The 26,029-nt window shown below is 44.3% G+C and overlaps 1 protein-coding gene across 1 annotated transcript in view; it reads right to left on the bottom strand.

Annotated features, from left to right (window-relative positions):
• Positions 1 to 2,020: 2,020 nt before the first annotated feature.
• The window catches only part of LOC115619176 (creatine kinase S-type, mitochondrial-like), a 54,014-nt gene continuing 30,005 nt past the window's right edge, over positions 2,021 to 26,029 (bottom strand). Inside the window, exons 6-9 of the mRNA XM_030511223.1 lie at positions 20,391 to 20,514; positions 18,167 to 18,301; positions 17,707 to 17,832; positions 2,021 to 2,140 (exon numbers count right to left, since the gene is read on the bottom strand). Of these exons, the coding sequence (XP_030367083.1) occupies positions 2,021 to 2,140; positions 17,707 to 17,832; positions 18,167 to 18,301; positions 20,391 to 20,514 (505 nt within the window). The remainder of the gene's footprint in view (positions 2,141 to 17,706; positions 17,833 to 18,166; positions 18,302 to 20,390; positions 20,515 to 26,029) is intronic.

The following is a 26,029-nucleotide window of genomic DNA, read 5'->3' as shown; positions in this document are numbered from 1 at the left end:
CCTCCCTGATCCCCTTCCGCTGCGCATTCCTTCATCATTTTCCCCTTCCTCCATACCCTGCAATGTCCTGGACCCTCAGGTTTGCATCATTATCAGTTGCAAAGTCCCCATTTCCCTGCAGTATCTTGACAGTTCCTCAATTACTGTGGCTTCTGGCCATTGTTTTACTGTTTGTTTGTCGGGTATGTGCCTCTGGTTGTTTTGTTTATTGCCTCCCCCTTTTCCTGATCCCATTTTTAGAAGGTCCTTGATCAGATAATCTTACTAAAATAAATGTTCTCAACCTTCCACATACCCTTATCAATTAGTGTGACTGACCAGGTTTGGTTCTTGCTACTGCCTCCCCTATTATCTGTTGGTCAGGTTTCTATCTCTAAGCGTTGTTACTTGCTCCCCCCCTTTCTTTTTATCTCCTTTTGCATTGAAAAGATCCTTGATCAGATACCCTTAAGGGAGCTGTGGTGGATTGACCTTGGCTGGATGCCAGGTGCCCACCAAGCCACTCTATCACTCCCCCTCCTCAACTAGATGGGGGGGGGAATTATGAAAGGCTCATGGTTTAAGATAAGGACAGGGAGACCATTCACCAGTTACCATCAGGGCAAAACAGACTCAGGGAAATTAATTTAAATTTATTGCCAATCAAAGGTCAGAGTGGGATAATGAAAAAAAAAATCCATTAACTTCCATGGGCTGCAGGGGGACAACTTGCTTCACCGTGGGCTGCACCATGGGCTGCAGGGGAATCTCTGCTCTGGTGCCTGGAGCACCTCCTGCCCCTCTTCCTTCCCTGACCTTGGTGTCTGCAGAGTTGTTTCACATATTCTCACTCCTCTCTTCTGGCTGCTGTTGCACAAAAATTTTCCCCCAAACCTTGCCACGCAACCCAATACATGAACAGATACCCTCATCTTCTACATACCTTTACAGATACTACTCCCATCTAAACAGCAACACAGAGAGTACATTCACCAGAGCATGTTTTGATTTTTTTCTTTGGAGAAAAACTGGTGTTTCGAAAGGTTACTGTGAAACACTGAATATGTTTCAATATGCAAAATAGAAGCAAAAGGACTGTAACTGTCTGCTATTTTTCCAAGCTGCTCACCACGTGGAATAGGAGTAAGCACTGAGAAGATTTTACTCAGGGTAGCGATACATCCTAGGTACTTGGATGACTAGTGCTGGAGCCTGATCCCCATTACCCGAGACCTGAAAGCTGCAGGAAAAGCCTGCAATAGACCATGCTGGGCAGGTTTCTGTTGGATACAGAATATCAACAAACTGATATTTATTATTGCTGATTTTTGGTCCAGCTTGTTGCAGCCTAAGGCCACAGGCCAGAGGTGGTGCCTGAGGAAAACACCTGAGAAGTGATCTGGTGAACTCTCCAGAGCTAAGAAAGTCTGAGGGTTTGGGATGACATGGCAAAGAAGTTTGTCTGCAAACCAGTCCTGGACAGAGAAGAGACAGCTACCATACAGAGACACCAATGACATGTGAAGTGGTGGACTTCAGAGACTGAAGCCATTTACAGCTACCTACTCTAGTTAACTATTGAACTTACCATGGTGTTGAAAGCTGAAAAAGTAATGAGCACTTTGCAGCACTGCCCTTCATACTGACATATTTTGACTGTCTGGACAGTCACTTGAGAGAAGTGCTTCTGTGAATAAAAATCAGGTGCTTATAGAAGACTGTAAATATTACCATAAGTGCACATACAGGCTAGAATTAAGTATTTGTGCTTTTTGCATTATTCAGGTAATACTTATCACTAGCCAAGAAAAAAGTTCAAAACCTAGGTAAAGCTTGCTGAGATGACAAAGGAAAAAGGGATGCAGTCCCTACAAAGTGGCTGTCCTACTAAAGCTGCACTAACACTAGTTTCTGTCAGTGTAAACAGGCATCTAGAGAGACGTTAGGTATCAGGCAGTGTTTTATTGCACAAAGTATTTATACAGAGATATACAGAGGTACCAGCCGTATTTACCATCATTAACAGTAATCAGCCGCAAGATCACTTCCTGCCAAACTGAGGTAACGGTGGTGGTACTTTAATGTCTTGACCTCTTTCCAGTTTCTTCTCACAGTCGATTAAATAGTTGACCCCATCGATGACAATCTGAACTAGTTCTACCTGCAACAGCAACAAGGAAAAAAAAAATAATAAAAGATTTAGGTAGCAATGGTAATAGAGGAAGAAAAAAATTGGCTTGTATGGCAAAGAGAGCAAGTAAAGCTGGACCCAAGGAGGGCCATAGAGACCTTGGCACAGAGATCACACATGCTGTGGCACAGGGAGTATGGATCATGCATTGGTCCAGTGGAAACCCATAGTAATTCCCTTCTCTCTATCCCTTCTCCTGTTTGTGCTGAGTTTGGCCTTCTGACAACAAATTTTCAAATAGGCCCCTAAAGGTATTTCCACCAAATTCTGATCCTACACATCACCCTATATAAACAATCAACCAGAAGTACTTAAAATGTTTAGGCATGGATTGAGAGACCTAATTCCAAATGTGACCATTCTGATGGTACAAGATTCTCCCCAGATATTTGTTGAGATCTATCTACAGCCTGGCACAGCCATGGGTTCCCATCTGCTCTATTCTCAGCATTCACCTATTAGGGCAAAGAAACTGAAAAGGCAGTGCCATGGATGTTCAGTCAACAGGCAGTTCTCTGAAGCAACAAATGCCAGTGTAAGTAAAGAGGTTCTAATATTTTGCCAACAGCATCTTGTGAGTTTTGGTTTAATGCCTTTATCCAAATACCTTTGGGCTTAAAAGCTATGGAACATTGGTCTGACATTTGGCAAATGACTGCAGAGACTACTGGCACTTTGTCTTTCTCCTGTAGAAAGGGGGGAAGTTGTATTTTCTTGATGAATAGGAATGAGAGAGATGAATAGTGCTGAAATGATTCAAAGAAGCATTGAAAGCCATCCCTTACTGTTTAACATGACTAAAGAATCTGTACATATGTGCTTACTTCTTGATGTCTTAGACTGTTCTTTTCCTATATTCTGTGAAGCACAACAGCTTTATTTGGTACAGTTTATTTACAGTCAGTACCATAGAAGAAAGAATGGATGTCAGTGAATTGCAAAGCATAATCTATTCTTACATGTTCTGTACATCATCAACTGTAGAGACTAAAACTTATTCTATGATATTAAGACACTAGTGTAGTTTTGTGCTGTTTTAGTTTAAAGCCGTATAGTTCTTTGTGTTTCTGAAAAAGCAAAAATTATGTTCGATGAGAAAAAAATGTTTTTTTTAAAAAGGACCCATCAAAATTAACAAGAGGGAAAATTCTTTTGCTATTGTGGTAGTGTGTGTCTAATAATCCTACTTCACCTGAACAATGTTTTTCAGTTTTTAATTTTGATACAGAAATATTAAAGAACATGACAGTGGGATTGTGTGTGTCCTCAGCAAGATTGCTGACAACACCAAGCCATGTGGTTCAGTTGATATGCCAGAGGGAAGGGATGCCATCCAGAGGGACCTTGACATGCTTGTGAGGTGGGCCAATGCCAAGCTCATGAAGTTCAACCAAGCCAAATGCAAGGTCCTACACCTGGGTCAGGGCAATCCCAGGCACTGCTACAGGTTGGGTGGAGAAGAGATTCAGAGCAGCCCTGCAGAGAAGGACTTGGGGGTGTTGGATGATGAGAAGCTTAACATGAGCTGGCAGTGTGTGCTTGCAGCCCAGAAAGCCAACTGTATACAGGGCTGCATCAAAAGAAGCGTGACCAGCAGGTCAAAGGAGGTGATCCTGCCCCTCTACTCTGCTCTTGTGAGACTCCACTTGGAGTACTGTGTACAGTTCTGGTGTCCTCAACATAAGAAGGACATGGAGCTGTTGGAGCAAGTCCAGAGGAGGGCCACGAGGATGATAAGGGGGCTGGAACACCTCCCGTATGAAGACAGGCTGAGAGAGTTGGGGCTGTTCAGCCTGGAGAAGAGAAGGCTGCGTGGACACCTCATAGCAGCCTTCCAGTATCTGAAGGGAGCCTACAAGGATGCCGGAGAGGGACTCTTCGTCAGGGACTGTAGAGACAGGACAAGGGGTAATGGGTTTAAACTTAAACAGGGGAAGTTCAGGTTTAATATAAGGAAGAAGTTCTTTACTGTGAGGGTGGTGAGGTGCTGGAACAGGTTGCCCAAAGAAGTGATAAATGCTCCATCCCTGGCAGTGTTCAAGGCCAGCTTGGATAGAGTTTTGGGTGACATGGTCTAGTGTGAGGTGTCCATGCCCATGGCAGGTGGGTTGGAACTAGATGATCTTAAGGTCCTTTCCAACCCTAACTATTCTATGATTCTATGATTGTTTGCTCACTGTGTAAAGTAACTAATAAAATAAGCAACCATGGGCTAACCTTTTAAGGCCTCAGTTTATCCAGACATTTAAACACTTTCTGAAATATAAACCTTTAAATATGTGAGTTCATCTAGCAACACATTTAAGCACTTGTTTAAATATCTTGAAGAATCAGAGCCATAGGCAACATAGCCTCATGAAAGTAATACAGGGATATGGTCAGCTGAGCAAGCTTACTGAAGACTCTGCATCCTACTGCATAATAATTAAACCCCATTAATATTTGGGATGAGATATAGAATATGTAAACATTTACTACAAAAAGACAAAGAAGCCAAAAATAAAAGGATCAGTAATCTGTTCAGTTTTTGATTAAAAAAGCAAAATAGTCCCCTGTACAGGAGCCCTCAGGATGCTACATATATAAAAGAATTTAAGCAAAAGCAGGCCTTCTCCCCAGGCTTAAATCAAAATTATAACAACCATGCATCATCATCCTGACACTCTGGCAATTAATATTAACTGTCCAAAGATCATAGGCAAAAAAAGAGTGAGCAAAGATGCCATCAATCATGTGTAAGTGCAACTATTTCTTCTGACACTTCTTCAGCAGACAAAACTTCTCTTTTGAGGGTTTGAGGATTATAAATATTATCAGCCGGAATAAAAACAAAGTGACTTTTCAAACTTTCTAAAGAACTTGACACTGCGACACATTCAGCTGCACAGTCTTGCCTGTATCAAATATTAGACTACATGGAATGGTTTTATATTCCTTTTGCAATTTACTACAGTCTTTGTTTGGGCTCCACGTATGCACCTGCCTAATCTACCTCTTGTAAAGGAGTTGCAGCATAGCTGTGAATTCCAGGGTTCTGATACGGAAGTTTCTCCCTCAGCATTCCTTCACAGTTTCTTACTACTGCATCTTTTTTGCCCTTCTGCATTTTTTACTCTGCTGCCCTGTGCTCACTGAACCTAAATCATAGGCCCTGTTTGGCATTTAACCCCTCTCATTTTCTGTACCAGTCTTTCCAGATTGCCAGCACAGCTCTCGATGTCCCTAGAGCATAAACTGGCCCTTGCTCTGCTTGCTGAAATTCCACTGTCACCAAGAAGGCATATGCTCCTCTCCTGGCAAACACTGGAAGGAATCCTCCAAGAGCTATGTTTCCGGCTGCAGCTTCTGGAATAGTCATTACTGTAACACCCTCTTGAGTCCATATAAATTCCAAAGGGGAAAAAAGGGCTTAACCCCCATTTTCTGGACTTTGAGCAGAAGGCCAGCTCAGCTGCTCTTTAATGGTCACTTATAGCTGCTAAAAGAGGCAGTTTCACCTTCCTTGCTGTGTTTCCAGTTCCCAAGCCTGTAGCTCCCATGTGCCCTCCTCTTCTGTGGAAGAATTTATGTGAGAACAGTCAGCTGAAAACTAATTGTAATGGGGGTGCAAGGAGGGGAAGACACACATTCGTTTCCCCAACCCAGTGCTACCATGAGTCCTGAATGCTGCTGGATGCATGGAGTAGGAGGGAAGCAGGGATTCTTTCACATGACTAGGAGTTGGTAGGATGGCAGGACTAGATTTTTGGCCACAGCTGTTTAGACTGACTGGTTGAAATAGCTCATCAGACCAGAGTCTTATACTTCTTCAAAGGCATGGCTCACTCCACCTGCAGCACCATACATTCCCCTGAAGGTGATCAAGAGTTGCTCATTCCCTACCATGATAATTTATCAGGTGCCTTTATGAAGGGAAAGATGCCCTACTCATTATGACAGGAGTGTTGGCATTGCTGATACTGTTTTATTTAAGCCCAGGAACCAAATTTCTCAGGTAGAGGGACTCATCCTAAACTCATGCTGGCTTTGTATCATCTATAATTCCTTTGTTTTCAGCTGACACACTCTTGATGTACACTGGCACTGGTAAGATTGGATTCAGACACAGAGCAGCAACAAATTTTGCAATTCTATATTGCATAGAATAGTGGTATCTTTGTAATCTTTTTTAAAATTACTGAAGAATACAAGATATCTTGTTCCCATCATAATTCCTCTACAGGCAGTGACATGCTAGGACTCTAGACCCCATGGCACTGTTAGATTCACAGTAGCCAGCAAACTATATTACTGACTTTTCTTAATATTCATGAAATGGTTCATTAGCAATCATAGAATCATAGAATGGTTTGGGTTGGAAGGGACCTTAAAGATCATGTAGTTCCAACCCCCTGCCATGGACAGGGACACCTTCTGCTAGACCAGGTTGCTCAAAGCCCTGTCCAACACTGCAAGGGATGGATCATTTACCACTTCTTTGGGCAACCTGTTCCAGTGCCTCACCACCCCTAACCACAGAAAACAGACATTGCCACACAGTGCCAGGCCCCAAGGGGACACTACCAAGCTGTACTGGCCCTGACAGATGCCCTGGGGCACCCTCAGCCCTGCTCAGGCCCCCTTTTAGCCCCAATACTTCCCTCCCAGGGCCAGTCTCCAGATCTCCACAGCCCTGCCCTGACCAGCCACAGGCCCATGAAGAGCACCATGAGGCATACGTGTTTTTGGCAGGGGTGAACAATGTTCAGCCTTGCTCTTAAGCCAATGTCAGACCCACAAACCAGAAAAGCAAAACCATCTTCTGAAGACATTGTCTCTTTATTGTGACAGTGACTTATTTTCAAGGGATTTGCTTTTACTATAAAGCATTCAGTGGCTTAGCAGTTTATTTTATTGTCTTTTACAGACCAGCTGTGTTGGGAAATCAGAGGTCTGAATTTGCAACGTCCAGGAGAAAAATAATTTTATATTAAGTTTGCATTGACCAGTAACTGAAACAAAGGAAAAATGGAAACAATTTTATCTTGTGCCTTTAGGAATACAATTCAGTTCTGTAAACACATTTGCCACATAATGGAATTTATTTTATTATATTCTGAAAAAATATGTCCAATAATAAACATTTCTATCCCTATGAGTTTGTCTTAGATTTAAAAATCTACAGGGTAGGGATTGTATCTTATCTATTAGCTTAATTCTTTCAATCCTCACTATATGAGGCACCACTGACTTCAGTGTAGGTCTTCATATAAGCAAAATTTATAGGTTCAAGTCATCTGTCAGTATAAAACTCATTAATTAATCATGACATGTAATCCTTTTTATATTTTTAGTGTTATTTTAGTATAAAGCACTTGTGGTGATGTTACAGATATTATTCAATGCCTATATATTTAGGGCTAGATCCAAAGGAAGTTAGCTACCTACTTGCCAGCATAGGCATCAAAATCCAAAATTTAAACTCTCCAAACCCCTGTCCAAACACACATGTGAAGACATTTAAGAGGATGTCCAAATAAGAAAGGACCAAAAAAAAAAGAATTTGCTTTGTCCCATAGGCAGAAAATACAGGGTGAGTAGAAAAGGAATCCAACTGGATGTGAACCAGTGCATTAGCTCAGGGTTCTATTTGTGTTATGAAATCCTGGCAAGAATCCATCTGAATTCAGGTGATGCAGTAATAGGTCTAAGCTGCTAAAGCCTCTTAGTGCTATGCTCGTCTGTATAAATATACCTTGACAGTACACTCCATTTTGCAATGGAGTTTTAACTTGCATCAGTCCCCAAGGTAATTTTGCTGCTATGTAGGCAGGCAACCTTTCAAATCCTGACCCATACAAGCAGGTTGGCACCTGAGACCAAACCCTGGTTTGTGCTGTTAGTAGAATCCAGTGGAGTAAGAGTCCTCAGGAGATGACTATCTATCCTACTAGGTCCTGCCCAATTGACCATAACTGAGAGGTTAGAGCACTCGTGGGAAGTGGAAGATGTCTGACAGAAAATTTGAACCTATATTTCCTATCTACTAGAAAAGTGCTTGAATCACTGGGCTTAGAGGGTCTTTCACAGCTAATTTTTATCTCAGTTTTTCTTGACATGTCCAAGGATGAACACAGCCCTCATCTCGATGAGGAAAGGGAAGCTGTATAGCTGTGCTATAGGATTTAGTATATGACTTGGAGTAAGGATTTGGCTCAGGTAGAGCTAATGGAAGTGGACTACAATTATTTCACACTGCTGGGGGGTTTTTTCCCCATTCACCTGTAGATTTTCTCTTTGGAGCTGTTCTGCTTTATTACTGTAAAGAGGTCTGGGACCTGAGTCTTCCAGAAAAGCAACTTTACCATCTGCCACCTGACACTAAGGGGACACCACCAGACTGTAGTCATTTCTACTCTCTTTCTGGCTCAGTCAATATGCATTCAAATGGAAATAGCTTCAAAAGAAGTGTCTGAGACTAATCCATTTCATCTTAGTCTACAGCCCAACAGGAGGGCTTAGACATGACAATTCAAATCTCTGCTCTACAGAAGGCAGAAGGCTGTTTTAAACACAGCTCTCTTGCATCCTGTGCTTAGTGTGACATTGGCCATGGTAAGATGGCACCAACTCACCCTTCTCCATTATTTTTATGTGAAAGCACTGGCCTAGTCCTGCTGTCTGTAGGTAGTTAAGGTATGGCGGCCGGAAGATATCGCGATGTACGGAAAGAGAGAGCCCCTCCCTAGGTACTCTCACAAGCCCCATAGCATGAAGAGGGGAATTGTGGGGCTAGGCTGGACAATACCATAAAAGGTAAAAATTGTTAACCTGCCCTTCTGATTGGGTCAGCACAGGTACTTCCGTGTGGCCGAAAGGTATAAAACACCTGCTGTTGTTTAATAAAACGCTATTTGGTCATCCTCCATATTGGTGTCTGTGATCTTCTAGCCCTAAGCCAGGGGTTGGCTTAGTTCTGCAAGTCTTGGCTGAAGCAACGCAGCAACAAGTGGTGAGCCCGACGTGATTCGTTCGGAGGGCAGAGGTGTAGCTCGCGAGCATGGATGTGACGGTTAAGGTACTGAAAACGTTGGCAAAGGATTTCAAGATTTGTATCAAATCTGGCAGCATTAAGGCGTGCCTGGAATCTTTGATTCACAGTGGGGTGCTTGGTCACCCTGCTCAGATATTTAATTCCAAAAATTGGCCACAACTTAAACAGACACTGATTGAGCAGGCACTGGCGGGAAAGCCAGATCTTCTCATCACTCTGGGAAAGTTATTGGCCTTATTGCAATGGGCTCGGCAAGATCGGGAGGCGTGGGGGACGGCGCAGTTATACTTACGGGGAGCCGCGCTTGAAACTGCACCTCCCACTACAACAGCGGCAGTGCAGACTGGCGAGCCTGGTGATGGTGGGGAGGACGAGGTGGAGGATAAATCTATAGAGCAGCTGCCTGAGCCGCAGGCATTTCTTGTTACTGAGTCTGAAGAGGAGCCCTCTGCAACCGGTGCGCAAGGAGGGGCTGCGCGAAAGGAGCCCCCCGCACCACCGGCATATCCGTGGGGGGAGTTAAAAGATACTGTAGCTCATTATAACGAGGAATGTCTTAAGGGGGATGCTGCAGTCAAGGGCGGCAAGTCTGCAGCCCTTCCTAACAAGCAATGTCTTAAAGGGGACGCTGCAATCAGGGGCAGCGAGTCTGGGCCGGGTGAATCAAAAAATCAGAATGTGGACCCCCTAGATGCGCTCCCAGGCATGATACTGAGGCATCTAGACGACGAGGAATTATTAGACCTGGGATTGAAACGTGTGGGTGGCGGTGACGCAGGGTCCTTTGGGGCACGGAAGAAGGAACGCAGTACCCCGAAGGAACAAACGGCATGGCGGGAATGGCGGGGAGGTGGATGTGAAATGCGTTCTGATTCCGAGTCAGAAAATGAGGAGGCTGCGGCGAGTGGCGCTGGACCCCCTCGGGGCTCGGGTGCCGGGGAGGAGGGGCGTGGGACACCGGGGGACCTTGTGGAGGAACTTGGCAGGGCGATGGATGTGCTGGAGGCGCAGGCGGGGATGCGGGGACGCGCCTTGGAGCGGCTGGGCGAAACCCCGCCCCCTGTGGCGCAGCCAAATTGGAACTTGATTGCGAAAGACTGTGTGCTAAGTGGCGTAACCCTAGAAGCTGTACCTGCGGCCGCGCCTCCACAGGCGTTCCCTGTTCAGGTTGGGCCACAAGGAGGAGCTATGTGGACGCCCCTAGACGCTAAGTTGGTTCAGGCCCTTCACAAGGCAATAAAAGAGGAAGGTTTGTCGAGCGAAACCACACCTATGCTGCTCGACTCCGCCCACGTCCAGCCACTAGCCCCTGCCGACGCTAGGCAGCTGGCAAGGGCGGTGCTAACTGGCCTGCTATTCCTTCTTTTGAAGGAGGCATGGTATCTCGAACTGCAAGGCTGCATACAAGCTGCAACGACAGATCCCACCCATCCCCTCCGACAGTCCACTTTTGATAGGTCACCGGGGCGGGAGGGGATACTAACATTCTTGTAAGCTCGCAGCCAATGATGTTTATAATAGATGATGAAGAGCAGGGAAAACAGTTGGTTGCCACAGTGACTCCTGTTATTGCTAGGATAGAACAAGCCCTGTTAGGCCGAGATGCACTCCGTCAAATGGGAATTACTATGAAGGATTTTTAGGGGGGGCCACTGCTCAACCTGACCCACAACAAGATAGAATTACTTGGCTGACGAATGATCCGGTTTGGGTGGAACAGTGGCCCCTCACTCAAGAAAAATTACAAGCAGCCAAGGAAATTGTGAAGGTAGAAGCTCAAAGTGGTCATCTTGAGCCTTCTACTAGTCCATGGAACACCCCGATATTCGTAATTCGAAAGAAAAACAAAAACAAATGGAGATTACTCCATGACCTGAGAGCTGTGAATGCGCAGATGGAAGCGATGGGACCTTTGCAAACTGGTCTGCCGCTTGTTTCTGCTATCCCACAGGATTGGTATATCATAATAATTGATATTCGAGATTGTTTTTTCAGCATCCCTCTTGCCCTGGAAGACCGGAAAAGGTTTGCCTTTACCCTACCTGCAATCAATTTGGAGGAGCCAGCAACACGCTGGCAATGGACAGTCCTGCCACAAGGTATGAAAAACTCACCCACAATGTGCCAGCGTTACGTGGCTAAGGCGCTGGAGGGTATCAGGGAAAAGTGGAGTTCAACAAAGGTTTTGCATTACATGGATGATATCCTGATGGCTGCAGAGGACAGAGCCGTCCTGGATTCCTTGTTCCAACAGGTGCAGACCAATTTACAGCAATTCGGGTTAAACATAGCAGAGGAGAAGATTCAAAAGGGTAGTACACTCAAATACTTGGGAACAGAAATTAGGGGAGAGCAGGTCACTGCCCAACCTATCCAAATAAATCCAGAAATTAAGACACTTAACGATGTTCAAAAGCTAGTGGGGGCCATTCAATGGTTGAGAACTTTTGTTCCGATCCCCAATGACCTAATGGAACCTTTTTATGACCTACTAAAGGGTAACCAAATTTGGGAACCACGCACTCTTACAGAGGAGGCACGAAAGGCGTTGGTAGAAATCCAACGCAGAACAGAGAAATTTGCCCTTATTCGCATACAACCAGGCAAGGACATCATTTTAGCCTGGGCCTTTACCAAAGGAGGCTGTTTTGGAATGCTAGGACAAGACAGAAAGAAGGAATTGTGTCCCCTGTTGTGGGCATACTCTTCAAAGGGAAATGACAGCTTTGTGAGGTGGAGCAAGGTTGCAGTTTTGGTAATGGAATCTTTAAGAAAATCAAGCAGAAAAACATTTGGCAAGGAACCAGATGTCATCTGGCTGCCCTGGACTAAAAAACAGGTGACAGAACTGATGGAGAACAAAGTAGAGCTGCAATTATCTCTAAGTACATACCATGGGAAGGTTGAGACAGGAAAGGTAGAGCTCTGGAAAAGATACATGGATGCATTACAGCCCTCACTGCAGTTGAGAGTGCTTGATAATCCCCAGCCTGGGCTGACATATTTTACCGATGCATCCTCTGTCACAGACACAGCAGTGGTGGTCTGGAAGGAAGCCAATAAATGGGAAAAACTAATCTGGGTAGAAGCAGGGAAGAGTGTTCAATGGCTAGAGGCAAAAGCTATGTGTCTAGCGCTTGAACAAACTCCTGAAAAACATATTAATGTCTGTACAGACTCTATGTACGTGTACAAATTGGTTCAATCAATGAAGAGAGGAGGATACGCTAACGGGGACATTTCAAATGCATTACAAGAAGCATTAGGAAAGCGAACTGGTACAGTCACAGTGATTCACATCAATAGCCACCAAAATTGCCCTGGTCCACTGGTGGAAGGTAACACAAAAGCAGATTCTGCTGCAAAAAGGTTGTGGACGTTACAACAGGCTAGTGAACTACACCGGAAGCTACATATTGGTGCAAAAGCATTGGCAAAAGAATGTAATATTCCTATTAGAGAAGCTCGGGAAGTTGTCGCTACTTGTCCCTATTGCCAGCATTCCCCATTATGGGAGGCTGGAGTGAATCCTAGAGGGCTGCAAGCACGAGAGTTATGGCAGACAGACTTTACGGAATGTTCACTCATGGCCCCTAGGAAACACCTTGCGGTTACAGTTGATACTTATAGCGGTGCAATAATGGCCACACCACACATCAAGCAGACAGGAAAGACAGTCATACAACACTGGGTCACCGTCATGGCCTGGCTGGGAACCCCAAAAACGATTAAAACAGATAATGGGCCTTGTTTTAGAAGCACATTAGTTGAAGATTGGTGCAAGAAGTGGGACATTGAATTAAAACACGGGATCCCATACAACTGTCAGGGCCAGGGGATTGTGGAGCGCGGTCATCGTGCGCTCAAGGAAAAAATTAAGATCCTTGGAGAAGAAGAAGGGTATTCGGGAAAAATACCGACAGATCAACAAAATAATATCTTAAATCGAGCCCTGTTAGCTTTAAATCACTATATTAGAGGACATGAACAATATTCGCCAATAGAAAAACAGTATTTAAAACAACAAGTAGCTACCTTTCCCCAGGTGCGAGTTAAATTTCCAGGGGAACTACAGTGGGAATCCGGGTGGAGGCTGCGTACAATTGGAAGAGGGTATGCAGCAGTAGAAAAGGAGGGATTGCTGAGATGGGTACCTAGCAGATGTATTAAGGCGGAATTAAAGGAGGATCAGAATAAAACTAATGAAAATTGTGAGTTCTTGTCCGCAGGACTGGATTGTCGGACACCCTCGCAACCCGTACGTCCCAGTGACGAATGAAGATGACAAGGAAGAGGCTCAGACCTGATGCTTCTACAGCAAGGGGGAGTGTGCACTGCACTAGAGGAAGAGTGTTGTGTATATGCAGACCACACCAGAATAGTAAAAGACACTATGACCAAATTGCAGAAAGGTCTGGAAAAAACGAAGGAGGGAACGAGAGGCACAGCAAAGTTGGTTTACGTCATGGTTCAACCATTCACCATGGCTGACCACCCTGATATCTACCTAATGGGACCAATCACAATGATTGTAATAGCAGTGATTTTGGGACCCTGTCAAGCTCGTTTCATTTGTTAAGAGTCAATTAGAGAGTGTTAGCATTAGATTAATGGCATTTTAGCGATTGCTCTAAGACTGTTTTCGTTTAAAACTCCCTTTAGCTATCCCTAGTTATACACCATTACTCTCAGTTGTTCCCCAGTTATCCTGTTTGGCGTGCCTTATATTTTCTATCTAAACTTATAATGTATATTTTTAGAATTTTTATAAGAAATAATGTAGAAACAGCACACATTTGCTAGGTTTGCACACAAGTTTTATGACACGTATTTTTAGGATTGTTTTATCTTAATCACCTTATTGGTGCATAGGGAGGGGGGATATGTAGGTAGTTAAGGTATGGCGGCCGGAAGATATCGCGATGTACGGAAAGAGAGAGCCCCTCCCTAGGTACTCTCACAAGCCCCATAGCATGAAGAGGGGAATTGTGGGGCTAGGCTGGACAATACCATAAAAGGTAAAAATTGTTAACCTGCCCTTCTGATTGGGTCAGCACAGGTACTTCCGTGTGGCCGAAAGGTATAAAACACCTGCTGTTGTTTAATAAAACGCTATTTGGTCATCCTCCATATTGGTGTCTGTGATCTTCTAGCCCTAAGCCAGGGGTTGGCTTAGTTCTGCAAGTCTTGGCTGAAGCAACGCAGCAACACTGTCTAACTGTAGATGTGGTGGGTTGACCTTGGCTGACTGCCATGTGCATCACGTGTGTTTATTGTTTTCTTTTCCTTTTCCCCTTTTAGTTTTATATTCTCTCCCCTTGTTATTTCCCTTATCATTATTATTATTGGTGGTGGTAGTAGTTTTGTATTATACCTTAGTTACTGGACTGTTCTTATCTCAACCAATTTCGATTCTCCTCCCCAATCCCTCTGGGAGCGGGGGGGGGGAAGAAGGGGGGAGTGAGCGAGCAGCTGCGTGGTTCTGAGTTACAGGCTGGACTTAAACCACGACAGTTCTTTTTGGCGTCCAACATGGGGCTCGAAGGGTTGAGATAACGACAGATCTGACCAGAGTGTGCCTAATCGTATTTGTGATAAGCATTCATTGTTTCAGATTAATTTTCACTCGTCACAATGTTTATTCTTTTTCTCTCAGAGTTGTTGTGCTTGATCTCAGAGTTTCAGCATGTAATACCTTACTTGCAGCCAATATTTGCTGTTTTAGTGTTTATCAGCTAGGGCGCCTGGGCTAAGGTTCTTGTTTTGCTGTACTTCATGGTAATGACTTGTAATACAATAGACTCATTGATCATGAAACTCGTCTGGCTTGCATACTCAGTGTGGTCATCACCTCTATACTTTGGGAGGTATATAATGGGAATTTTTAGCAATTATTACACATCTTTTTGTTCCTCCTCGGGGGGTCAACCTATGAAGGAGACATTCCCTCACAGCCTCCGCTCCCCCACCAGGCTATTTACAGCAGCATTTGAGAATTCTAAAGGTTTTGGATGGCCTTTGGATGCCCTTGAAACCTGCCTTCTGCTTTTGCTAGGGATCGGTATGTTGCCACAAATACAGCGTGTGTTTTACCCACGGCCGTACCACCTTGAGAATGCCCTATTTCATCTGATCTTGAAAGTTAAGCAGGGTCGGGCTCAGGAACTGTCTAGGATTAAACGACGATATAGGAGGACCACCAAGAGATTTTCCCTGAGGCTGGACAGTCATGAGTGGCAGGGTGTGTGGGATAGTATGGGCAAGTATCTAGGCCAGTGGGCCCCTCCAGTGCTTTGGAACTTCACTCCTGAACAAGGGCAAAATCCAGAAAACCTAGTGGAATTTCAACCTGTGGCAAAGCAACAGACAACGCAGCTGCTCAACCCCCAAGCACAGCAGCTACACCAACCCCGACAACAGACACTGCAACCACTCCAACCCCAGTGAAAGACACTGCAGCCACTCCAACTGCAGTGAAAGACACTGCAGCTGCTCCAACCCTAGTGGCAGACACTGCAGCCACTCCAACTAGAGTGATAGACACTGCAGCTAAACCAAAGGACCAATCCGTGCCAATATCAGTTGCCCCTCTAAGCAAGTGGAAAAGCAAACGGGAGCCACAAAGAGGAACTCGTGCAGTGAAGTAAGATGAAGACCCAATGCGCGCACTAGAGGGGACGCCATCTGAACGAGAGTTATTACTACAGGAATCAGAGGAAGAGGAAGAAGAAGAGGTAACTTCTTGATCCCAGACCTCAACCGAGCTGCGGAATATGCGAGAAGATTTCACCTGTCTTCCAGGGGGCACATCATCACCTGGTTGCTCTGATGCTGGGACAATGGGGCCAACGGTCACAAACTAGAAGGTAGGGAAGCCAAGCAGCTGGGATCACTTGCTAGGGAAGGGGGAATTGACAAAGCGATTGCAAAAGAGAAACGAGCCCTCAGCCTTTGGAGGCGGCTCCTGGCAGCTGTGAAGGAAAGGTTTCCCTACAAGGATGATGTTACGTGTTGCTCAGCCAAGTGGACCATGATGGAGACAGGCATCCAGTCCCTGAGGGAATCAGCCATTCTAGAGATGATCTATCATGGGCTGGATGCTGGGAATGCACGCGTAGATCTAGATGAAGTCGAACGTACATGACCCATGTGGCAGAAACTTACACGGAGTGCGCCATCATCATATGCCCACACATTGGCATCAATGACCTGGAGTGAGGCAGCACCACCAACAGTGGATGAAGTGAGTCGTCAACTCCAAGAGTTTGAAGACAATCTCACCCCTTATATCATTTCAGCTGTGGAAAAACTGTCCCAGGAGTTCAAACACTTGAGAGACAATTTATCTGATCTATCCAGCTCCCCATGTGCACCAACCCATGTCTCAACTATTAACAGAAGGCACCCTATGGCCCAAAAGAGAAGATGTAGGAGTTACACACCATGGGCCACCCTATGGTTTTACCTGCAGGATCATGGAGAAGACATGAGAAAGTGGGATGGAAAACCTACCTCAATTCTGGAGGAACGGGTGCATTAATAGGAGAACAATGGTCAAGGATGATCCTCCCAAGAAAGTTGCTGCTCCAGTCTCTGGTGAGCAGTTTCCCAGATGGAGTGGAGGAGCTGATTTTACTCCAGCTCCTGTGATAAGGATTACTAATCCCTTTCTACAAGACCTAGGTGGAGAATCTTACGATCACTATTAGAGGGGCCCTGCCTCCAGCCTTGATGCTGTGGGAGCACTGCTCAGCAGTATCCAACGCATTTGTGTGTTATCAACACCTTCAAAGCACAGCACTACCAGGGCTGCTATGGGGAAAATTAACTCCATTCCAGCCAGACCCAATAAAGTAGACAAAGTTCATTATTCTGAATCCTAAAAGGAAAACTGCATGTTAATCCAGTCTTGATTTCAGTGCCTGATTCCCTGGGTGGGTTAGTCCTCAAGCCCTGCTTCTTTCCTCAGCATTTTGCACTGGGTACAGCAGGTACCTGCCCGATGTAAAGTACCTAGCTTTGTTCCCAGTGTACAACTTCAGTGAACACCATTCTTAGGTACCTAACTCATGTCCAGCACTGTAGAGAGAACCTGGACAACTAGCTCATAGCTGTGTACTCCAGCAGGCATTCAGGTATAAGAGTTCGTGCTGTGATGCTGAGAAATATCATCCCAAAGGATTTCTGTTACCACAGCCAAATGTTTTTAGTACCTGCACACTTTCAACAAAAAAGCTTCAGCATATGGTGTAAACAAGTCACATTTATGGAACTTGCTCAGGGTTGGGGTTTTTTTTTCATTGTCATATTTGGCAAATACTGCATGCACAGTAGCAATTTTTTGTTGTGTAAGCCTTCCCACTGGATCAAATTCATCAGGAGAAAAAACTGCCCTATCTCCAAAAAGTGACTCTAAAATCAGAGTGAACCAAAATGGAGGGAAACTGACTTGTATCAGTGCAGATCTGAGTTTAAAAGCAAGGAAAAAAACCAAACAAGCTACCTCTGATCGTCCCATGCGGTCCAGGTTGGAGATATCATACACATCTGCTACAGCTGCTGTGTCCACTCCACCAGTACCACGCTTCTGCAGCCTCAGGTTCTCCAGGATTTTTGGAAACCTGGGATCCTAAACAGAATAAATAGGTTTGTACATATTGCCTTTTGCCTTGCTTATTGTTATTATCCATGATCTAATGGCATCTCCAGAAAGATAGGCAGAGACAGTTTCCTCTGTCTTTGGATTATGGCCTGTCTTGGTGGCTGTCTGCCAATTTGCATAACAAATAGAATAATTTGCAGAATAAAAGTATGCTCAATTAGTCATGCATTATGCTTGGGACCTAGTTTTTGCACATCATGCAAACATCCAATTGTTGTTAACTGTCATTTTTTATTTTTTTCCTTTATAAATCAGATGAAAACCTGATTTATGTCACTGGCCTTTTAAACAACTTACATACCTTGCTAAGCTTTGGCAGCTTAACATGGACTCCAGCACGTAAACCAGTTCCCAGATTGGAAGGACAAGTCAGAACATATCCAAGACGTTCATTCCACATGAACTCCCAGCCTCGTTCTTTAATTAATCTTTCAACCTATGAAGGCAAAAAAAAAAAAAAAAAGAGAAAGGAAAAAGAAAGAACTGCATACAAATGTCTCATCTTCTGACACTTATAATAGCTGAAATTGTTTTCACCTTGTATCTATGTTGATGATGAACTTCACTATTCACCAATGGAGGTGCATAAATATATACCCAAGTAGAGTCTGGTTTTGTTCTGGTGTGAACCTTTGCATTCATCAGGCACCAAGTTCCTCAGTAAATAATCCTACAAGGATTTCTTCATCATTTTCTCATTACCACTAAGTTGAAGGCTTTTTGGCACTTTATCACACAGCCTTAACCTATGAAACCATATGTTTACATAATAATTATGGCTTTTGCCTAGAATATAAACGATTTTGTAGCCTCAGTGCTTTTAGAGCAAGGTTGCAAAGCACAAGCCCAAACATCTCAAGCAATGTGGAGCAAGCAAAAGGAGCCAAAGCCTAGTTTATATAACTTTCAAGGTGATTCCATGATGCTAGGCAAAGAACACTTGATTTCTCAATGCTTAAATTTCACAGCCCTGCTTCCACTATAAAAAGACTATATAGCTTCTATATAATGATTTTCATTAGTAGTTCTAAAACCCAGTTACAAAGGAGACTAAAATCATTATGCTCAGAAATATCAAAGGTCTATGGACCTTTGAATAAGCCACTATTCTGTCCACTCAGCTACACTTCCAAGATTTATTGCTATGATCCCAATACAATTTCAGTTCAGTAAATTCACTGTCAGAAGAGAATCAGATACATATGCCAGCTCAGGTTCACAAGACCTCTGCAATATAGGCAAATAATTCCATTCTGCAGAAGGATACAAAATAATGAACTCTCCTGACATCATTTCTATATTGTGTGAGGACACAAAAGTTGCTGGTAAGAAACTAGACCTGATTTCCTCCCTCGGACACCTGCTCTGGTCACAGTTCCCAAATCTATCCAACCACTTTTCATGGCAAGGTTCATAGGTCCAGTTCTGCTGAACAAGAGCTAAGCACAGTAGCAGAGGCAAACCTGGAAATAACATCCACAAGCTATGTCACTTAGGCCACAATCCTGTACATTATTCAGTCTCATGGGTATGCCTGAGAAGCATACCAGATCCCAGTGAACCACCCAAATGCCAAAGTAGCATTCCATATTCCCAAATTCACTACATACTCAAAATTTCTTAGAGATTCTCTGAATTTACCTTCTGGTTTTCAGGGACCACTTCCACAATCAGAGATTATAGTTCCTTGCTTTCCCTAATTTGCCTTGGTTTTTGGGGGTTTGGTTTGTTGGTTTTTTTTTCAGGCTAGGGCATGTGCTGGTGGCTTTGAAGTGATATGGGAGTGCACAGTTGTATGAGGTCTACAGCAGTTGGGGATACCCTGAGACAAGGGAGTCTTTAGAAAGCCAGAGAAGCTGGAGTGAAAGCTGTTTTGCCAGAGTGAGAGGAATAAAGCAAGTATTCCAAGGAACAAAAGCAGTATGATGGATATAAACACTGTTCCTCTACAGTGCAGATGAATTGAGCATGTTAAGGACCCCAGTGGAGAGAAATAGTTCTATGAGGTCTTTATTTTCTTTATGAATAGCTAAACCAGAATAAAATCCAGGAGCCCTGGCTATCAGTCCTTAGTATTCTAGTCACAAAACCCAGTACATCCCCAAAGTTGGCAGTGAGCTCAGGAGTCCTAGATCCTAAGTCCTGTGTACAACCTCAGCAATGTGTAGTCCACTCCCAGAATCAGGGATGAGAACCAGTAAGATAGTCTTCCAAAATAAAATGCTTTCTTTATGAACTCCTACAGCCTGCAGACATGAGGTGACAAAAAGAAATATTTCTTTAGCCAGCTAGTGCTGAAGATTGTAATATAAAAGCTAAAATGACATTTATTTTTCCCTACAACTCAGCTAATAATTTGTCTTTGTTTCCTTCTTTAACTGCCATTAATGTAGGTTGCTATTCGAACTGGTGTTACTTTATTTTGTTGCTTCTAGAGATGTCAGTTCAGTGTTAACCACACTAAGTAGTGCTGACAACAGCCCAACAATAAACAAACAAGCACAATAAATTAATTGAGTTACTACCTCTTTCAAACCATAGCAAAATCTTTCAAACATGCGTTTCATGTTGCCACCCTTTTCCATGGAGATCACCCTGGTGTGGTCCTCTTCATTAATCCAGATAAGAAATGTCTTGTCATTGTTATGCCTGGTTGAGAGAAAAATTAGTAGCTTTAAAGCACAAGATAAGCCCTGAAAAATAACTCTCAGTATCCTTAGTTTTATCATAGTCTTTCAGGACTTTCAGAGGTTAAGCACTGCAAAATAACATTGCTCTGCACAGTTAAGGACATGAGCTACTTTCACAGCTTGGTCCCCCATGCCAGTGGAATTATGCAGGTTTCTCAGGTCACAGTGAGAAGAGCAGTTTTCTCTGATCACATCATGCTGCCCCGAAGCTGAGCTATGAAGAACATGTCTTCAAACATGAATACAGTTGAGAGGTACAGCTGCTAAGGGAACAAGCAAAGGGAGAAGCCAAATTCTGCATCTTCAGTCACTGGAGATGTTTTTTACTGTTCTTAGAAAATTGTGCAGTTAGAAAAAAAACTGACTGGGGCGCCAAGACATATGACCTTACTTAACTGTATTGTCTTTTAAATCAAATCCCAGTGCCCTTCATATCACTTATTAACACTGGATTGCTGCATTAGTGGCAATAAGATCAGACATGTTCATAGAAATAAAGGAATATAACCAAGTTTGAAAAACATGAAATTTGAAACTTCGCTAAGAGCCTAACTTGCAGCTCGTCTTTTACTGTAACTCACTTTTCACACTTGGAGTTTGCAAGTGCAAAACTGAATGGGTACAAACATCCTGTGGCCTGACATTAGAGTTACAGAGAGATCCAGTTATCTCATTTTCAGTCACATACAAATATTCAGGGTAGGATTTTCCAAAGGCATTGATGTTGGCCTAACTTAACTTCCCCTTTAAATGAGTCTTCGTGTTGCTTTAAGGAATGAAGAGTTAGACAACACCGAGGAAAAAAATCTGTTCTATGGCAATACTGGATCATGTTCAGAAGCATATCCAGTATTATTCTGATAAGTTAAACCTGCTTTTTCAGGGAGCAAGCACTGTGAAACCTGAACAAAAGCCTGTTGGAAATCTGTGATGATTTTATATTTCAGTGATCTTCTGATTAGTTCCCCAGTGCCTATTTAAATCTGAGGAAAAGATTTGTTCTAGGAAAATTAATATCTGAGGCATTCTGTTCACTGGCTTTACAACCAAACAGAAAAAGCACCAACAATGTAAATACTATCCAGGGATATCCTGAATGAACCAGATTTGATTTTGGCTTGTCTTACATATGAAATATCAGCTTTGAAAACATACCCTTCTTTTACAAGAAATTGTTATCTAAAAGAGGACACATTATGACATCTGCTCTGAAAGTCTTGAACCTGCTGAAGGCAAGGAGATAGGATAGGCGGCTTCTCAGAATTCCTTTTAGCCTAATTTTCCAAAATTATAATATCTCATAATCCCTAGAAATATACATAGATGGATTCAGATGCTAGGCATTGCACAGCTGCTTCCATCATGTGATAGGGTGTGTCCCCTGGGTTCAGCTGTAGCAGTCATTTTTCTCCTTCTTAGTAGCTGGTGCAGTGCTGTGTTTTTGACTTTCATCCTGGGAACAGTGCTGATAACACCAATGTTTTTAGTTGTTGCTAAGTAATGCTTACTCTGATCAAGGACTTTCTCAGTCTCATGCTCTGCCAGGGAGGAGGGGTAGCCAGGAGGAAGAAGAGACAGGACACCTGGCCCAAACTAGCCAAAGGGGTATTCCATACCACGGCACATCATGCCGAGTATATAAACTGGGGGGAGTTACCCAGAAGGCGCAGATCACTGCTCGGGTCGGGCTGGGTATCGGTTGGCGGGTGGTGAGCAATTGTATCCTCTCCCCTTGTTATTTCCCTTATCATTATTATTATTGGTGGTAGCAGTAGTGATTGGTATGAGAAGCTGAGATGGAATTTCACCTATCTTTTGTCTCAGAGATGGGTGGGAGGAATTAAGACTCCAATGCCCATTGCCTGGGAGAAGGGTGTGAGGAGCTGAAATGAGATTCCACCCTCCATTGCCTGAGGGATGAGTGGGAAAGAGCTAAGACTCTTCTGTCCATTACCTCCAGGATTGGTGTGAGGAATTGCTGCCCATTATCCCAAGAATTGCTACAGACACGTGCAGTTGAAGAGCTGGCTGCAAGACCAGGGAAACTGGTCCACTAGGAATGTGTAATACGTGACATGAAGAACAGAGGTACTCCCCCCAACTCATTATAAAAGGGGGAAAAGGTAATCACGAGGAGAGCCATTGCCATGAGGATGACTCCAGGAGGATACCTCCATGAGGACACTCTCCACCGATGACTACTACGGACCTTGAGGGACACCCTTCATGAGACATCGCCATAAGGGCAACTCCATCAGGACACCTCCAGGGGTACCTTCAAGGGGACGACTCCAGAAGGACGCCTCCACAAGGACACCCACCTCTGATGACTACTACGGACTCTTGGGGGACACTCTGCTCCGATACCTACTACAAACCCTGAAGGACTCCCACCACTGACAGTGATGATGACGGATCCCCAGGACACTGCTGGATCCACAGTGGTGGTTTTCTCTCTCTCTCTGCACCCCGAATTCTTGCTTCATTTCCATCCTTTTTTCCAATCTGTCCTATCACTATTCCCTTTATTGCAATAATTTCCTTTTTTATAATAATTGTCTTTTCATAATAAACCGACCGATTACGGTACTTGACCTTGTTTGTGTCTTAATTTCACTCTTGGGATCATGAACTGAAACAGGGTCCGACACTGGGGTTTTCTCCAATAGGACCCTGACAGCCCAGCTGGTAACTCAGAACCATGTAGCCGCTCGCTCACTCCCCCCCCCTTCTTCCCCCCCCCCCTGCTCCCAGAAGGATGGGGAGGAGGGTGTGTCATGGTGCCATACTGTTCCAGTGCAGTCTGGATCAGTCCATGGCAGATGGTAGGCCTGTTTCTCCACCCCTGGAGCAGTTGATTCCAGGAGTACTGGACACCCCTCCAAGTGGTAGGGAGATTTTCCCCTCTGGACAGGGTCTTTTTACAAGGGCATGTAGTGACAGGACAAGGGGGAAAGAGGGTAGGTATAGGTTAGATATTAGGAAAAAATTCTTCACTATGAGGGTGGTGAGACACTGGAACAGGTTGCCCAGAGAAGTTGTGGATGCCCCATCCCTGGAGGTGTTCAAGGCCAGGGCTTTGAGCAACCTGGTCTAGTGGGAGATGTCCCTTGTCCATGGCAGGGGGGGTTGGAACTAGATGATCTTTAAGGGGCCTTCCAACCCAAACCATTCTATGATTCTATGATTAATGTTATTTTAGTATAAAGCACACGTGGTGATGTTCAGAGGGATGGAACATCTCTCCTATGAAGAGAGGCTGAGAGAGTTGGAGTTTTGCAACCCGGAGAAGAGAAGGCTCTGGGGAAAGCTTATTGCAGCCTTTCAGTACTTAAAGGGGGCCTATAAGAAAGGTGAGGAAAGACTTTTTAGTAGGGCTTGTTGTGATAGGACAAGGGGTAATGGTTTTAAACTAAAAGAGGGTAGAATCAAACCAGCTATAAGGAAGACATTTTTTAGGATGAGGGTGGTAAAACACTGGAACAGGTTGCCCAGAGAGGTGATAGATGCCCCATCCCTGGAAATGTTCAAGGTCGTGTTGGATGGGTCTCTGAGCAACCTGATCTAGTTGAAGCTGTCCCTGATCATTGCAGGGGGGGTTGGACTAGATAACCTTTAAAGGTCCCTTCCAACCCAAACTGTTTATGATTCTATGATTCTAACTGTTTCTGTATTCACTCTTTGTCCATTTTATTTGGAAAGAAAGGACTACTTTCAGCTTGGGGAATTAGAATAACATTCTGTCTCTCAAAAATGGGGGGGGGGAAGGAATTTACAGTGCAATATCCTGCAAATGCATTGCCAAAGGTTCTTAGGTGACAGTGTTGCTACAGTCCAGTTTTAGGCTGTACTTGTAACCTCACTGCTTATTTCATGGTGATTCACTGGCTCTTTATCAAAACAAATTTTTATTTGGAAATATGAAAAAACAGATATAAAAAAAACCCAGGAAGAAGCCATGCTTAAGATGCTGTGTTGTGTTGCTGATATTAATGATTGTTTATATAGAATCACATAATCATTTAGGTTGGAAAAGACCTTTAAGATCATAGAGACCAACTGTTAACCTAACACTACCAAGTCCATCACTAAACCATGTCCCTAAGCACCATGTGTACACATCTTTTAAATACCTCCAGGGATGGTGAGTCCCTGGGCAGCCTGTTCCAATGCTTGACAACCCTTTTGGTGAAGAAATATTTCATAATATCCAATCTAAACCTCTCCTGACACAGCTTGAGGCTGTTTCATCCTATCACTTGCCATTTTGGAGAAGAGACTGACACTCATCTCTGTACAACCTCTTTCAGGTAGTTGTAGAGAGCAGTAAGGTCTCCCCTGAGCCTCCTTTTCTCCAGACTAAACAACCCCAGTTCCCTGAGCCACTCCTCATAGGACTTGTTCTCTAGACCCTTCACCAGCTTCCTTGCTCTTCTTTGGACACACTTCAGCACCTCAATGTCTGTCTTGTAGTGAGTGGCCCAAAAATGAAAACAGGATTTGAGGTGTGGCCTTATCAGTGCCAAGTACTAAGGGACAATCACTTCCCTAGTCCTGCCAGCCACACTGTTCCAATAAAAGCCAGGATGCTATTGGCCTTCTTGGCTACCTGGGCACATTGCTGGCTCATATTCATGTGTCTGTTGACCAACACTCCTGGGTCCTTTTCCACCAGGCAGCCTTTCAGCCCCTCTTCCCCACACCTGTATCGTTGCATGGGGTTGTTGTGACCCAGGTGAAGGACCCTGCACTTAGCCTTGTTGAATCTCATAAAGTGGGCCTCAGCCCATCAATCCGGCCTATCCAGATCCCTCTGCAGAACCCTTCCACCCTCAAGCAGATCAACACTCCCACCCACCTTGTCCTCTGCAAATTTTCTGAGGGTCCACTCGATCACCTTGTCCAGACTGTTGATAAAGATATTAAACAGAATTGGCCCCAATATTAAGCCCTGGGAAAGACCACTTGTGACCAGTCGCCAACTGGATTTTAACTCCATTCACCACAACTCTTTGGGCCCAGCCATCCAGCCAGTTTTTTTATCCAGAGAAGAGTACGCCTGGCCAAGTCATGGCCAGCTACCTTCTCCAGGAGAATGCTGTAGGAAATGGTGTCAAAGACTTTACTAAAGTCCAGGGAAACAACATCCACAGCCTTTCCCTCATCCACTAAGCAGGTCATCTTGTCATAGAAGGAGATCAGGTTAGTCAAGCAGGACCTACCTTTGATAAACCCATGCTGACTGGGACTGATCACTTTGCAGTCAAGATGATCTGCTCCATAACCTGCACTGAGTTCAGTCTAACAGGCCTCTAGTTTCTCAGATTTGCCTTCCTCTCCTTCCTGTAGGTGGGTGTCACATTTGCTAATCTCCAGTTAACTGGGACCTCCCCAGTTATCAGCAGGACTGCTGATAAATGATGGAAAGTGTCTTGGTGAGTACTTCCACCATCTCGCTCGGTACCCTTGGGTGG

This window comes from Strigops habroptila, chromosome W (genome assembly GCF_004027225.2).
Source record: "Strigops habroptila isolate Jane chromosome W, bStrHab1.2.pri, whole genome shotgun sequence".
Lineage (NCBI taxonomy): Eukaryota > Metazoa > Chordata > Aves > Psittaciformes > Psittacidae > Strigops > Strigops habroptila.
Note: the sequence above shows the minus strand (reverse complement) of the source record. Positions and strands in the feature narration are given on the sequence as shown.